The sequence below is a fragment of the Varanus komodoensis genome, unplaced genomic scaffold, assembly GCF_004798865.1.
Source record: "Varanus komodoensis strain SLA01 unplaced genomic scaffold, ASM479886v1 scaffold112, whole genome shotgun sequence".
In the NCBI taxonomy this organism is placed as follows: Eukaryota; Metazoa; Chordata; class Lepidosauria; order Squamata; family Varanidae; genus Varanus; species Varanus komodoensis.
In genome coordinates, this window is record NW_025335322.1 from 927,157 (window position 1) to 941,604 (window position 14,448).

At 53.2% G+C, this 14,448-nt stretch overlaps 1 protein-coding gene across 2 annotated transcripts in view; it reads right to left on the reverse strand.

The window, feature by feature from the left end:
• Positions 1 to 2,005: 2,005 nt before the first annotated feature.
• TGM1 (transglutaminase 1) overlaps positions 2,006 to 14,448 on the reverse strand; it is a 33,556-nt gene continuing 21,113 nt past the window's right edge. For both annotated transcript variants that reach the window (XM_044420971.1, XM_044420972.1), the window contains exons 5-15: positions 13,482 to 13,600; positions 12,814 to 12,921; positions 11,058 to 11,232; positions 10,220 to 10,358; positions 9,995 to 10,098; positions 8,722 to 8,810; positions 8,030 to 8,183; positions 6,913 to 7,194; positions 5,817 to 5,977; positions 4,799 to 4,935; positions 2,006 to 3,527 (exon numbers count right to left, since the gene is read on the reverse strand). In XM_044420971.1, the coding sequence (XP_044276906.1) occupies positions 3,122 to 3,527; positions 4,799 to 4,935; positions 5,817 to 5,977; positions 6,913 to 7,194; positions 8,030 to 8,183; positions 8,722 to 8,810; positions 9,995 to 10,098; positions 10,220 to 10,358; positions 11,058 to 11,232; positions 12,814 to 12,921; positions 13,482 to 13,600 (1,874 nt within the window). In that variant the 3' untranslated portion in view covers positions 2,006 to 3,121. The remainder of the gene's footprint in view (positions 3,528 to 4,798; positions 4,936 to 5,816; positions 5,978 to 6,912; positions 7,195 to 8,029; positions 8,184 to 8,721; positions 8,811 to 9,994; positions 10,099 to 10,219; positions 10,359 to 11,057; positions 11,233 to 12,813; positions 12,922 to 13,481; positions 13,601 to 14,448) is intronic.

The following is a 14,448-nucleotide window of genomic DNA, read 5'->3' on the forward strand; positions in this document are numbered from 1 at the left end:
ACTTCCGCTCAGAGCCGAGCCGCAGCTGGCTCACTTCCCCAGTGTCGCAGCGGCCCCGTGTGGCTGCAGCAGGAATTTCCCCGCCAGGTGAAGAGGGAGGAGTTTATGCAAATCGCCGCGTTCGCGCGCATGTTGCGAGCCGCGGGGCGGGGCGCTCCGGCAGCCGGAAAACGTTTCACGACAGCCCTGTAGTGTCGTCCGCTCTACTTATCATATCGCAGCGCAATGAAATCTGGTGTCATTCTCCCTTCCTTCCTTCATATATTTATTTATTTATTGCATTTGTATGCCGCCCCATAGCATAAGGCAGGTTGGAGTGGGTTAGGGATCTCTGTGTTGTAGGAAATGGCATGTATGTCGCCTAATCATTCCTGTGTCACTTTCAAAGGCATTGGGACTCAGTCCTTGCTCTTGGCAGAGGTGAGAATTCAAGGGATACAGACAGCTGAGTGGCTTAGGACAGCCCTGCAGTGTTGTCCACGCCAGTGTTGGGGGTCAGGGGCTGAGGCTAGTTTGGTTTGGCTTTGCAGTCCAAGACAACCTCCAGGATGTAGCGGCCTCCCTCACTGCTCCATCAGACCCCTTTCCGAGCTTAAAGGCTGCATCCGCTCACTGCAGGATGCACTTTTTGAAAAAGCTGAAAACTCAGTGTACTCCCCAGACGAAGCCCAGATTAGACCGAGAGCTAAGAAACATGTGAAGTGATAAGGGGCAGCTTGCCAGAGTTCTCCTCCAACATCGCTTCCATTCTCAAGTGCATTCAGGAACCCAGGCTCAACACTAGGACTTTCACAGCCTGACACGCTCCAGCTGTGGTTGGGACTACACCCCCATTGGTCATGTGGACTGGGGCTGATGGGAGACGGAATTCCCGCATCACAGAGTGCCACATTTCCCCCGCTCCTGCACCATGCAGTGTGTGCGAGAGAGCCCTGTGGGGTGTGAACATCTGTGCAGTGTACCAGACGCCCAGCATCACTTGCCCACGAGGCACAGAAATCAGAGAGAAGAACCATACAGAAAAGATAAGGAAGGTGCACGCAGTAATCCTGTGTTGTTGTTAGTCGCGAAGCCGTGTCCGACCCATCGCGACCCCACGGACAACACTCCTCCAGGCCTTCCTGTCCTCCACCATTCCCCAGAGTCCACCCAAGCTCACACTCACTCCATCCAGCCACCTCATCCTCTGCCGTCCCCTTATTCTTTTGCCATCTATTGTTCCCAGCATTAGGCTCCTCTCCAGGGAGTCCTTCCTTCTCATTAGGTGGCCAAAGTATCTGAGTTTCATCCTCAGGATCTGGCCTTCCAAAGAGCACTCAGGGCTGATCTCTAGGACTGACTGGTTTGATCGCCTTGCAGTCCAAGGGACTCGCAGGAGTCTCCTCTAGTGCCACAATTCAAAGGCCTCAATCCTTCAGCGCTCAGCCTTCCCTATTGTCCAGCTTTCACAGCCATACATTGCAACTGGGAAGACCATAGCCTTGACTATACGCACTTTTATTGGTAGGGTGATGTCTCTGCTTTTTAGTATGCTGCCTAGATTTGCCCTAGCATACTAAATTTATCTAGGATTACACAGTAATCCTGTAGGCAAAGATAAATTTCCACAAAGCAGAGTATCTCTGAATTAGGGGTGCAGGACCTCTCTCAGCCAGCCGGAGGACCAAAGGGCATTTCAAAGAAGTTCTTGAAGGCCACAAAACCAAACATGTCAGCATGTTGCAGCTTCACTCTTCTAGCCTTCCCTAAGACTTAAGGGAAGCATTTCAGCCTTTCACAAGAGGGAGGAAAGCTGCACAGAAGTTGAGAAAACCCCCTGAGATTCATGGCTGGGGAAAAGGGGTGAGGCTTTCTGGATCAGTTTGGAGGACTGGATTTGTCCCCAGGGTGTCTGGCTCCAGTTTAACACACACTCCCCTAATATGCAACCTAGCATCTGTCCCTCTGAGTTGTACATTTGAACACTCTCACAAGAAAAGAAATTCACATGCCTCTTTCAGAAAGCTTGCTTTGAGTTAAAAACCATTTATTATCAAATAAATACCTATATTAGTACGCAGGAAAAAAAATCACAAGATTATTTGGCTTCGTTCCATCGTTTAAATATAGCACAATTCGCTTAATCTCACAATCAGGACGGTTGGGTGGCTGGTTCCAAACATTTCCTTTGGGCTTTTGTCTCTTAAGTTGGCTTCTAAGGAAAACAGCTTTGCAGTCTTGCTAATTAAGGAAGATAATGGCCATTTTCTAAGTGCATATATTTAAGAAATGAGGAAAGGCAAACTGACATAGGCCAAAATCAATACACTTTTATATGAATTTGTCTTCCTCGTGCAGCTCCCTGCCCCAAGTTGCATTTCTTAGGGTGTTTCCTTTATTTTTTTTAAACCCCTCTGTCAAGCTTATACAAATTAATTTCCCAAAGCAGGGACCGAAATAAGTGGAAAGGGTCCGGAGGAAGACGTCTGGGTAACTCTCGTGGATACACCCCAGATTGGGAGTGGGTTTGCTCAAGTGAGGTTCAGTGTAGATTTTTTAAAAAGAGTCACAGTGGAAAAAAAAAAAAAAGCAAGCTATAAAAAAAATTAGGGGACCCCAAGAATCAGGAGGGGGTGGTTGTGGGTGGTGTTGGGGGTGCAGGGTGGTGAAGGTGGTGGTGTAACCGTTTGCTGGTGGAACTACGGAGGGGACACAACTCGGTGAGACTACGCTGTGGGAAGGGTGGCAAACAGAATTGGTGGGAAGGGGGGGTCACACGTGGACGGATGGACAGTCAGAGGGAAGCAGCCAGAAGTCCGGATGTGGATGGGCAGAGACCCCAAGCGCTTGTGGGGAGACTGGGATACAGAAGGGATGTCAGAGCAGAGGAATGGCATAAGGCGAGTGGAGGTGACGGGAAGGTGGAAAACAGAAGGGGCGGACGGACATGAGGATGCTCCTCAGGGACGGGCGGACGGACGGACGGAGGGGCTACATGCCTTATTATTCGTTTTCACCGACACCCCCTCTCCACTGCCATGGCTCCGTGTCTCACGCAGATCCTCCCCACACTCCGTTTTGCCCTCCCAGTTCTGCCAGCACTGTAGCAAAATTACACAGTAGGTGATCACTAAGATTTGGCTCACACCGGACGCCCTGTTCGCCCGGCCCTGTTCGCCCCAGGCGAGCCACGGGTGTTGGGAGATGCTCGGGGATCCGGCTGGCGCGAGGGGGAGCCCCGGCCGGGGGATCGGCGTGCGTTCGCTGGGCTGCTGCGGCCGGCCGGCTGCCTCGCGGGAGAGGCCCGGTTGAGGCCGGGGGAAGCTCTGGCAGGGGTGGGTGACCCCCGGGCAGGGGTGGGCGACCCCCGGGCAGGGGCTGAAGATGCTGATGGACCGGGCGGGGGGCCCTGCGTCACATTGACCGTCAGCACGCCGTGGACCTGGGAGAGCTGTGGGCTGTCCAGGCTGGCCACCAGCTGGCGTTGGCCCGCGCGCAGCGGCGTGAAAGTCTGGCGGAGCGTCACCGTTTGGTGCGGGCCGATATTCCTGCAGAAGAAGGACAGAAAGTCAGTATTTCCAGGTTGCACTTTCAGAGGAAAGGGGAGGAAAGGGATTGTAAGACAGGGTGGTGGGGGCAGAGGTAGAGGGAAATGAGTCAGGGGTTAAAACGTCTACAAGCGATGCTAAAGCGGGGAAAGAAACCTGCATTCTGCACCTGTACAGAAGAACGAATTATTCCTATCCCTATTTATGACTGGATGCAACACTTGATCGTGGAACCTCCGGCAGTGCCTCATTGTCCTCCTTCCTCATTTCTATCCTGCAGTGTTTTGCTCTTGCAAAGATCCGGAAGGGGCTCACAAGGTCTTGCTCACTCCTCTGCGTTTTAACCTTAAGCACTGTCTGTGACTGGCCCAAAGTCACCCCGTGAGCTTCACAGGCTAGTGGGGACAAGAGGCTGGATCTCTCGAGTCCCAGTCCAGTGCTCTAACCACTAGACTACACTGGCTCTCCCATGATGCTTTTAGGACCTTTTTATTCATGCAGGATGTTGGCAGACTTGTAAAAACCCCATGAGCTGTGCTGTGGTGATTAAATGCGCTGCAGCGTCATTTTATATTTATATTGTATTTTTTTCTAATGTATATATTTTAATTTTTATTTATGTGGATTTAATTTATTGTTGTAAGCTGCCCCGAGGCTTTGGCGAATGGGGCGGCATAAAAATGTTTTAATAAATAAATAAATAATAAATAAATTTTTACTGCTTTTATATTTATCCAGAAGCTGCCTTCTAAGGCAGGGTGCTAAAAAGTAGGGTATTAATTTGTAGATTCAAATAAAAGATGAAGGTGGCCGATAGAGACATGTGATCTTTCCCTGCATACCCCAGCTTTGTTTCAAAGCTTAGATTGCATACCCCTTGGGGCAGAGACTCATGCTCTTTGTAAAGCACCACGCAGAAAGCTTGCATGCTCACACATAATAAGTCACTTGACCAAGATGAGTTTTAGTGTTGCTACTGCTTTTACAACAGTCTTATTGTGGCGTGCTGGAGAGGAAAGTGAGGGAAGGATTAATGTTCTCCCAGAATGTGAGGAAAGAACTGGGCAGGCATAATTCCCGTGTGTGTGTTCATGTCTGCTGAGGATCTTTTGGCAGACCTGAGTCTTGTGAACTGCATCCCAGGGAGGAAGAGGGGCATTTTGGAGGGATTCCAGCCCATGCCTGGGGTGTCCCATGGGATCCAGGGGGGCAGGAGAAGGCTGGGGGGTGCTCAGCACTCAGGAGGGGCTGGGTTTCAAAGGCTGACTCACCCCACAGTCATTGTCTTGGGGGTGGAAAGCCCCGATCCCTCCATGTGGAAGATGGCGCCAGTCAGGGTCACGGGAAGCGGGTTCTTGAAAACGATCTGCACTTGGGTCTCCTGGCCGACAATCGCAGGGCCCAGCAGCTGTGGAGGTGGGGAAAGGGGAGAGAGGAAGTGAGCACAAGAAATCCAGATGTTTGCAGGTGAGGCATCCAGGAGTTCCCTCCTGCGTCCTTGAGCCAAGCCAAGCTGGAAACCTTCTGAGGGCCCCGTGTTGGGAAGGATGTGCCAGGGTGTATTCCCCGGAGAGCCGGTCACCCACGTGCCTGGCCACCTAGCATCCATTCCCATTTAAATTATAACGACGACTCTGAAGTGGCATCGGGCAAATTAGCATATGTAAATTACATGCACATCGCCCTCTTTTTTCCCCCGCAGTTATTTCCGCTTGTTGGCAATATGTGCGTGCCCACCATACATGGAGTAGTCCTGCGGGGTCACTCAAGAGGCGTGGTGCACATCCGAAATATTTGTAGAGGTATCCTACGAATGGGAAAATACGCCCCGCTTTCTCTGACAGAGCGAGAGGCCATTTTCGGAGAAGTCTGGGGGAGGATAAGCCACGGTGTCTCCTTCCCCCACTTTGGAGATACAGGAAAGTGCGTCTCTGCCATTGTTTTTGAAATGCATTCTGGGAGGTGACTGCATCCTTCCTCGGGGTCCACAGGAAGGAGTCCCCGTTTCTTTGGTTGCGCCAGGCGTTCAGCAGGAGTTAAATGAAGCCGCTCTGTGGGGGTCTGAGAAGGGGTGTTGGGACCTGGATCTATGGACCACCATGGATTTCGGGCCTTCCAGCCTCCTGCTCCCCGTGCCAAGACCGCCCATCTCCTAGGCCTACTCTTTCCAGCCAGGTGTGCTGGGCTTCAACTCCCACCATCCCCAGCCAGCATGGCCAGTGATGGGCACTGCAGTCCAGCACACCTGCTTGGGAAGGGCTGGCCCTCCCCGCAGCGTCCATGTCGTACCGTCAGGGTGAGGTCGGGCGTGCGCAGACGGAAGGTGTGTTCCTTCGCGAGGACCTGCCCGGTTTCGGCCACCTTGCCGGAGATGCTGAGCTTCATGGCCCCCTGGTCCACCAGGTGAGGCTTGTACTCAAGGTAGGAGACCACCATGGGAACTGCCTGGGCTGCACGGGGGCAAGGAAGACCGGGAGGGTTAACGCAAGCCAGGACGGCTCCGTCCAGCCAGCACAGCCGCAAATAAGCCATGGCAGCGTGGCATCCCGATTAGGGCTACCTCTAGCCCCGCATTTCGTCGTTTATATACCATACGCTTAGCCAGAGGCTGCCCAAATGGTTTGCCACAAAAAAGGAAGACAAGTACCAAAAAATGCAATCAAAACAAGACATAAATTAACTCAACAAACAATAAGCAATCTCAGGAGTTAGAATACAATATAAAAGGAGATAGAACTTTTTCTATTTAACAATTAAAATACAGGAAAAATGAGAAGGGGTTTGGATGGCACCGAAAAGCACTTAAACGTGGCACCGGGCACATCTCTCTAGGACCTGGGTCACCACAGCCAAGAAGGGCCTTCCCCTTGTAGCCTGTGGTGGCACACCGGAAGAGAGGGTACGGTGCACCGTTTCACACCCTCCACGCTATCCTCGCAACAACCCTGCGAGGTAGGTAAGTCTAAGTCTAAGGGAGTTTTCTCCAGGTGCGGACGGGGCTCCCCAAATGTTTGGCCCCTCTGTGCACATGTCCTGTGAGCACTCTTACAAAATGGCTGCTGTGCTCGCCCATTCATGTGGTGGGCACACCTGGTCAAGAATACACCTTTCCCAGAAGGCAAGCTGGTGGGACCAAGGGAAACACAGCTCGAGAACTGGTGTGTGTGTGTAGTGGGGTCTAGTGCCAAACCGGAAAACTCCTTTTCGGGACCCAAATAACGATGGCACCAGAGGGCAGCCCTCTGCTTCACAAAAGCAGCAGCATCCCAGTGAAAACGATATTTAATTTTCTAAATCCGCAGAAGCTGGAGAGACAGGGCGCCTGGGAGGGTTAAGTCTGCAGGGTGAAGGCATCGCAGGGGGCTTGGGGTGAGGGCCGACGTACCTCCACCTGCTGGGACCTGGACTTGGCGCTGCTCCTCTTTGAAGTTGCGGCCAGTGACACCTGTGTAGTACATGACGGCCACGAAGAGGTTGAGAGAGACGCTGCGGGGCATGGAGCAGCGGTTCTTCAGGTTGACCCGCAAGGAGATGTTCTGGCCCGTGTAGGCCTCCTTGGTGTCCACCGTCAGGGAGATGTCCTCTCCCCACTCCTTGTTGGTGTAGATGTGGGCTTTGGTGCCGTGCTTGGCTGCCGTTTCTACTGCCTTGCGCTCGGCCTCGGAGCCTGGAGAAGTACGGGGCGGAGAGAGAGGGCAGGTGGGTTGGGGTGCCTAGAAGTGCAGCCGCTCCTAAATTGCCAAATTATGGGAGTTTGACTGCCAAAGGGTAGGCAAATGCCTGTAAGGTTTTCGGGCACAGGCAGAGAAATAATCTGGGGGGACCTGGGGACAGATGGCAGTGGAAGGGGAGGGGGAAAGATCCCAATTTGTTCTGCTCTGGATTGTCTCGACTTGGCCCTGCAAGTCGGCTTCACTGGAGAACCGATTTGGTCATTGTTCTCAAAACAGGCTTCCCAAAACATGCGAGCTTTTTTTGAAAAGGGTGGAAACCTCCAAAGAAACCCTACTGTTTTGTGCTACAAAGCACCTCAGCTTGAGTTTTAAAAATATCTTGAATCCCTCTTCTAAGCAGTGGCATAGAAAGCGTGCAGACACGTGTATTTCTAAAAGTGGGAATGGTCCTGTTGACCTGCTATGCTGCATTTAAGAGAGGGGGAAACCCCGTAGGAGCATCGATGAGGCTTGATTTAGCCTGGCATGCTAAATCAGCCTTCTCTGATCTGGTGCCCTCCTTAGCTGGCTGGGGGTGATGGGAGTGGGAGTCAGACACATCTGCAGGGCGTCAGGTTGTGGAGGGCTCTGCGAAATTGTTTGTGAAATCCGGAATTCAAAGGGAGACGAACTGAAGTGGTGTTAGGAGCCAGGAAGAAAGAGCTCTGAGGGCATCCACGCCTTCCTAAAGCAAGATGGCCCTCGGTGGCCAAGGGTCCAGATTCGGCGTGTGCGCCCCCCCCCCACCAGCCGCGTCACAAACACCGCTGAGTTCCTCTCCCACCGTACCTTCGGGGTGCTTGTAAAGCTCAGTGATGTCGTGGCGCCTGTCTGAGCCCACCGCCTTGGTGCTGATGAGGTGCCCGATGGCCTTTTCCTCCACATAGACGATCTTGAAGCTCCCGTCCGACTGGCGTTGCCAGTACACCTTGTCGCTGTTCACCTGCGGAGGGAAGCGAGAGATGCTCGTGATCCAGGGCGGGAGCCAAACGGCATCGCTCGGTGCCCTGGCACGGCAGTGGCGAAGAGGCACAATCTTCCGGCCTGAAGGCCAGATCCAGCTGCCCGGGTTCCCCAGGTGGTCATGCCCCCTGCCCCTTCCACCACCAAACATCTGGTGGTGTTCCAGCTTTGGCCCATTTCCTTTTGAAAGGCCTTCCCTATGGCTTCATTAGTGGCAGCAAGAACTCTAGGCTAAACTTTGCTGGCATTTTCGGTCATCTGGCCCTGCTTCCTGGCCCGACGTCCTACGGGTTGGAAACGCAAGCCAAGAACCAGTGAGAGCCCAGAAGCACGGACAAGGCCTGTGGAGTTTTCTATCCCTTTCTGTCCCCCTGGCCGGAGCAACGCCGGCTTTCCCTGGGAGCTGTCCCAGGTCCTGAGCACGGTGGACCTGAGGCTGAGACCGGGAGCCGGGCCACGCCGGGAAGGGCCTCATTCTGGCAACATTAACGTCCACGGAACCGTTCGGAAGCACGCACCTCGGCAAAGCAGAAAGAGGCGTCGTATTTCATGTAGACCAAACCGTTCTTGATGGCCTCCACGGAGCAAGGTCCACAGCAGAAGATGCCTGCGGGGAAGCGGAGAAGGTGGAGATGGAGAGGGGGAGGGGGAAGGTGCACTGGGTCGGACTTCCCCAACTGAGGGCTTTCCGGAGCACACTTTCGATCATCCCCAGCCGGATGGAGTGGATGGGAGTTGTAATCCAAATTTTCTGGAAGGCACCAGGTCGAGGAAGGCTGCCATCTACCATGCCGGACACCTTGCATCAGTCCACGTGATTCCTCGCAGCAAGAATTCCAGGAGTGACGGAGTTCACCCCGTGGCACAGGCTGGGAATTACTCTAATCACTTTGGGGGGCGCCTTCAGGCAGGGGTGGAAAACCTGTAGCCCCCCAGAAGCCGAACCGCCATCCCCATTGTCAGCACTGGCTGCTGTTGTGAGCCGAGGTTTCTCCGTCGAGCAGTCGAAAGCCACAGACCGTTTTCCTTGCAAAATGTGCTTTCTTGCTCCTGAGCACTAATCACCCAGAACAAAACTCTGAGCATGCACAGAGTGGTCTGTCGAACCAGTCTAGTGTTCCCCTTCGGGAACTCTCCTTATGAGCATGCCTAGGCCCCATCCACGCTGGGAACAATAGATGGCAAAAGAAGGAGGGGGCGGCAGAGGATGAGGTGGCTGGATGGAGTCACTGGGACAGTGGGTGTGAGCTTGGGTGGACTCCGGGGGATGGTGGGGGGCAGGAAGGCCTGGAGGAGTGTTGTCCATGGGGTCGCGATGGGTCACATACAACTTCACGACTAATCACCACAACAAGGCCCCATCCCTTTGGGAGCGGCTTTCTGAGCGCTCGCTCGCTCGCTCGCTCGCCTCCTCTCTGCGCGCTGCTTGCTCCGTCGGCCCTCCCGCCTCTCCCTTCTCTGTGGTTGAGAGCAGGGGGGTCCCGGCCCGTGTCTGAGCATCTCTCCTCCTCAGAGGCCCCTTCCCCTGGCTGGACTTCTTGGCCATTCCCGGGAACTTTCCCAGGCAAAACCCTGATGACCATGGGGGCTCCGCTAAGTTGTCCCAGCAACACCCGCTTTGCACGAGAGCATTGAGCTGAAATAAGCCGTTAGGTTTGGGGCCCGCTGCTTTGGCGCTCAGCCCTTTTTGACTTAGCCACAACTGGGATGCCGCCCCTAGAGGAGGGGACGGGGGTCAGCCTCTGCTTGAGTGGGGCTCAGCACCCCCACAACCGGAGAACCCCGGCTTACCACTGCTGGACTCCTGCGGGGTGGCATCCACCACCTGCCACCCATCATATCCAGACGGTAGATCCGGCCGTTTCATCCAGCAGTCGTTCCAGACATGGAAATTCCTGCGCCGGAAGGAGAAGGGAAACGGTCTTTTTGGTGGCGGCAGCTGCCCCGGCCCAGCTCCCAGTCCCCGCACAGGGGACAGCCTTCTGGGGAGAGGAGGGGGCAGCCCAGTTTCCTCACCAGACGGAGTCCGCATTGAGGTTTTCCAGCGGCTTCATGTTCTCATCAAAATAGATGTCCATGGTCAGGCTGACGTCCGTGTCGTGTGCCGAGTTGTAGTTGGTGACTGTCCGCGTGGCGATGCCCAGGCACCGCAGCACTGGCAGGGGAGGCAGGGGAGGGGAAGATCAGCGGGGGGACCACCTCTCATTTCTAGTACTGCCCCAAACCCCATGAGAATCTGTAGCCCCTGCTGGCTTTGTGTCACACGCAGATCTGAGAAATCTACGTGGGGCGAAGGCACGTGCTGGGCGGGGAGCTAAATTGGCAGGTGAGGAAGGGGAAGATCTGGGAGCCAAAGAGCTCCAGGAGGTGTTTCCCCAGGAAATGCCCAGGTGTAGGTAGGTGTATTCCTCGCCTGTGATTCACGGGAACCTTCCTGTTTCACGACTCTTCCTTTGCTTATTAACTGTCTATGCAACCGATCAACAGATGCTGACAGGACGGTTTGCATTCGCAAAACCCAGGAATTAAGGTAACAGTCAAAACAAAGCCCACAATGCAAAAAGTATCAAAACATTAAACATGTTTGGAGACTGGCAGTGATGTTTGGAGAATAAAGACTAAATGCTTGTTAGAAGAGGAAGGCCTTAACCTGGAAGGCCTAAGTACAGCCAAGAGGCTAGAAGGGTCTCTCTGGGAAGGGCATTCTGCAGACTGGGGCTACCACTGAGAGCACCCAGACAGGAGGCTCTGAAGATGATGTTAGCATCTGGGCAGGAACATCTGGGAGAGGGTGTCCCTTCAGAAGTCCCCCCCAACCCTCTGCATGTCCTTCCTCCCCACAAAGGGCAGCTACCTGTGGTCACGACTCCAGCAAACACCCAGCACTGGCCGTAAAGAACAGGATATCCCGATTTGTGGTACTGCAAGAGGATGTCGCGGCTGCCCACCCAGGCTGAAGGGTTGGTGCCGCGGGAATAGTCGCCTGTCCAGTTGCCCACCAGCACCCCGTTGTCATCCAGGGAGTTCACCTGTGGGGGAGAACGAAGCGGCGGAGTTGGTGATTGCCCAGATGGATGGAGGCGAAAATGCCCACGGGGATAGAAACTTTCATTTCACCAGGAAATGTTGTTTGCAAGCCAAGATTGCTTTTTAAAACAAAGAGAAACAGGGAGGGCTGGGATTGATGGCAGCTTCCTGCTCCTTAATCCTAATGGAGACATGGATTTGAGAGGGTAGAAACATGAGGAAAAGATGGTGAAGCTGAGGGATGTATCAGGAGCCACAGGGAAAAGATCATCAGGGACCACACGAAAATATCCCAACCTATCAGGGATAACTACCCTCTTACTTCACACTGAAAGGTGGTGGCTGTAATCACTGGGTGGCAAACTGGAAGCAAACCTTGTCGTGACATGTATGCACCTGCTACTACATCAACACATGTCCTTTCCATCTGCGGAACTCCCTGCCGCAGAAGTGTTGCAAAGGGGCAACAGCCCAGCTGGTTGAGCTGGTTGTACAAGGGCAGGTTCTCCTTGAAAGAGTTGCATCCGTCAGCTCACTTGGGCAAATCCGGCCGGAGTGCAAGAGTGCTTTGAGGCTGGGATTTGTCCTTGGGGAAAAAGCTCCTCTGATCTCTGCTGAACTCATTTCTGGATGAGTTTAGATCTGATTGGTTCATCTGCACCATTCCTAATCTTCATTGGAATGGATTCAGCACAAGTAATCTGCTTGTGCAAATGAAATACCCCAATAGAGCCAGGATTTATCCACGGCAGGGACCCAGCGGGCCAATAAGTGTGGGAATGCCTCTCTTTGTCCAACGCTTTCTCAGGACTTTGGGCTGATTTTGCTGCTGGATTTCCGCCCCTGTCAGAGCAAAGTGGGGCAGCCATCGGAGAGGATTGATTCAGCCACATCTGGAGGGGCACAAGTTGTCCACCCCCCCGAGTTACAAAAGAGAGGGTGCTGAGGGAAAGAGAAGAGGAAGGTTCTCAAGAAGAAGTAGATCCTGTGCATGAACAGAGAGTGGGGGGGGGGGAATGGGAGGATGCGGAAGGGGCAAGATAGAATGTCTTGAAAAGCAAAGAGGACTGGAAAGGGATGGGTGTTTTGATAAGGAAGGAGAGCAATCCTGACAAACACATATCTCTCGTTGCTAATCGTGCAACCAACGAATGCACATTTTTTACCCTTTCATGCCACGCCTGATGCCCCTCATGCATTCTCTTTCTTGGCTGAAAACTACCTCACAGGGTTGTTGTGAGGGAGCTGCTATCAGGCTCCCCAGAGAGGTCTGCCTGGCGCCGTGGTTATTTGTTTTTCGGTGCCAGGCCAAGACCTTTTTATTTAAATGTTATTTTAATTAATTGTTTATCTATTGGTTTTATTTATTGCCTGGATGTATCCAATTTTTATATTTTTGTATTGTTATTTATTTGATGGAAGCCGCCCCGAGGCTTATGCGAATGGAGTGGCATACAAGTTTCCCAAATAAATACATAAAAAAGTAGCAAGGGGGGTGTTTAAGAGGCAGAAGGGTGTGGGGGAGAAGATGAGGAAGGGGCCGTCTCAGCGGAAGGGTGGGCTGTGCCCGGTCCGGGGCTCACCATGGCAGACACGACGCGGGAGACCATAATCGGGTCCCCCCGACTCGCATGGGGCATCCCACGCCGGTCCAGCATGTACAGGCAGGCGTCGAGGATGCCTTGGTCGAACTGTGGGGAGAAGAGAAAGCCGTTCAGTTGCTGCCCCACTGATCTGGTCGCAGGATCAAGCCCTCCCTCCGCGTTGGCGTTCCTCCCGCCCGTTTTGCAAGGACCAGACGCTGCTGAACACGCAGACACGGAAACAGCCACACGAGATATTCTGTTACCTCCGTGGCTTGTGGTACCTTCCAAACCAAACGGAAACGGCTCCAAAGGCAGGCATGGAGGAAGCTCACAATTCGATGCCAAAACGGACACCCCGGGACGGTGGCAAAGCGAGAAACCAGGCGAAAAGGAGCCCCCGAGAGCCCGTTGTGTTGATTGCGTTACTGCTCGGGCACCCTGATAGCGCTGAACAGCCTCATGCCCAATGGCGGCCCTCCAGAGGTGGTGGACTTCAAGTCCCATCATCCTCGTGCTGGCAGGGAATGATGGGAGCGGCAACCCAACACCTCTGGAGGGCGCAAGTCTGGGGAAAGCTGCCCAAAGAGCTCTCTAAAATGATTTCCATTTTGATTCGAACCCTCTGTACCCTTTGGCACCCCCCCAAATACCCACAAGCGACTCACCTGAGCATAGTTCCATGTTCTTTCCCCAATCTGGCTTTCAGTCCCGTAGTAGATTCTTCCGGTCTCATTCAGGACATATTCCTCTAAGGACCTGGTCTGCTCCAGATACACGGGATCCTCTGAGGGTGTGAGGGAGGAGGAGCGTTTAGGGGAAGTGTCCACGATGCTTAAGCAGTAAGGGGATATTCTGGCCCATGTTTTAGAACGTGCTCTTAACTTTGTTATGTTATTCCGCTGTCATTAGATTGCCGTTTTCTTATCATTAACACCTTGTGCAATTTTATATTGCTTTGTTAAGCACTCTGTGGAAAGCTTTGTGAAAACACGGTGTCATGGAAGCCTATTAAAGACGGATTTCTTAAGACAGGCTGAACTTTAACAGGTGGAACTTTTAACAGTGATTCCACAGAGTCATTTTCTATCTGTTTAGCTGCAAACTCAGTCCTATTTTTCATCTTGCCTTCCATCCAGGAACTCGGGACACCTGATCCACACAACAACCCTGCGAGGTGGTATAATTGGAGTGCACGTGAATGATCCATAACCTGTGCATTTCAGAGGCTGATGGGTGTTTTGACCTGGGACTTTTCTGGCCGACATTCGACACTCTTACCCACCCCACTCTACTCTGCCTTGATGTGTTTTCAGGCCAGAAGAGTTCAATGGCGTTGAATTTCACTCAGCCATTCAAGTTTTAAGATGGAGATCTTCATATCCCACCCCTGGAAGGAGGCAGCGTCTCACAAGGGGTTTACAAATAAAATAGGAGAGAACCATGAAAGAAAAGAATAGCCAAGGCAACATTTGGTGTTCTGGACACCCCCCGCCACTCCCAGAAGTCCCTGCCAACATGGCCGAGCGCCAGGAATTCTGGGAGTGGGATGCAAACACCAGGAGGGCTGCTGCCTGCCTAGCCTTGGTCTAGATGGCTGCCGCAGGGCAAGCCCAAAGAACATTATCTCCTTCT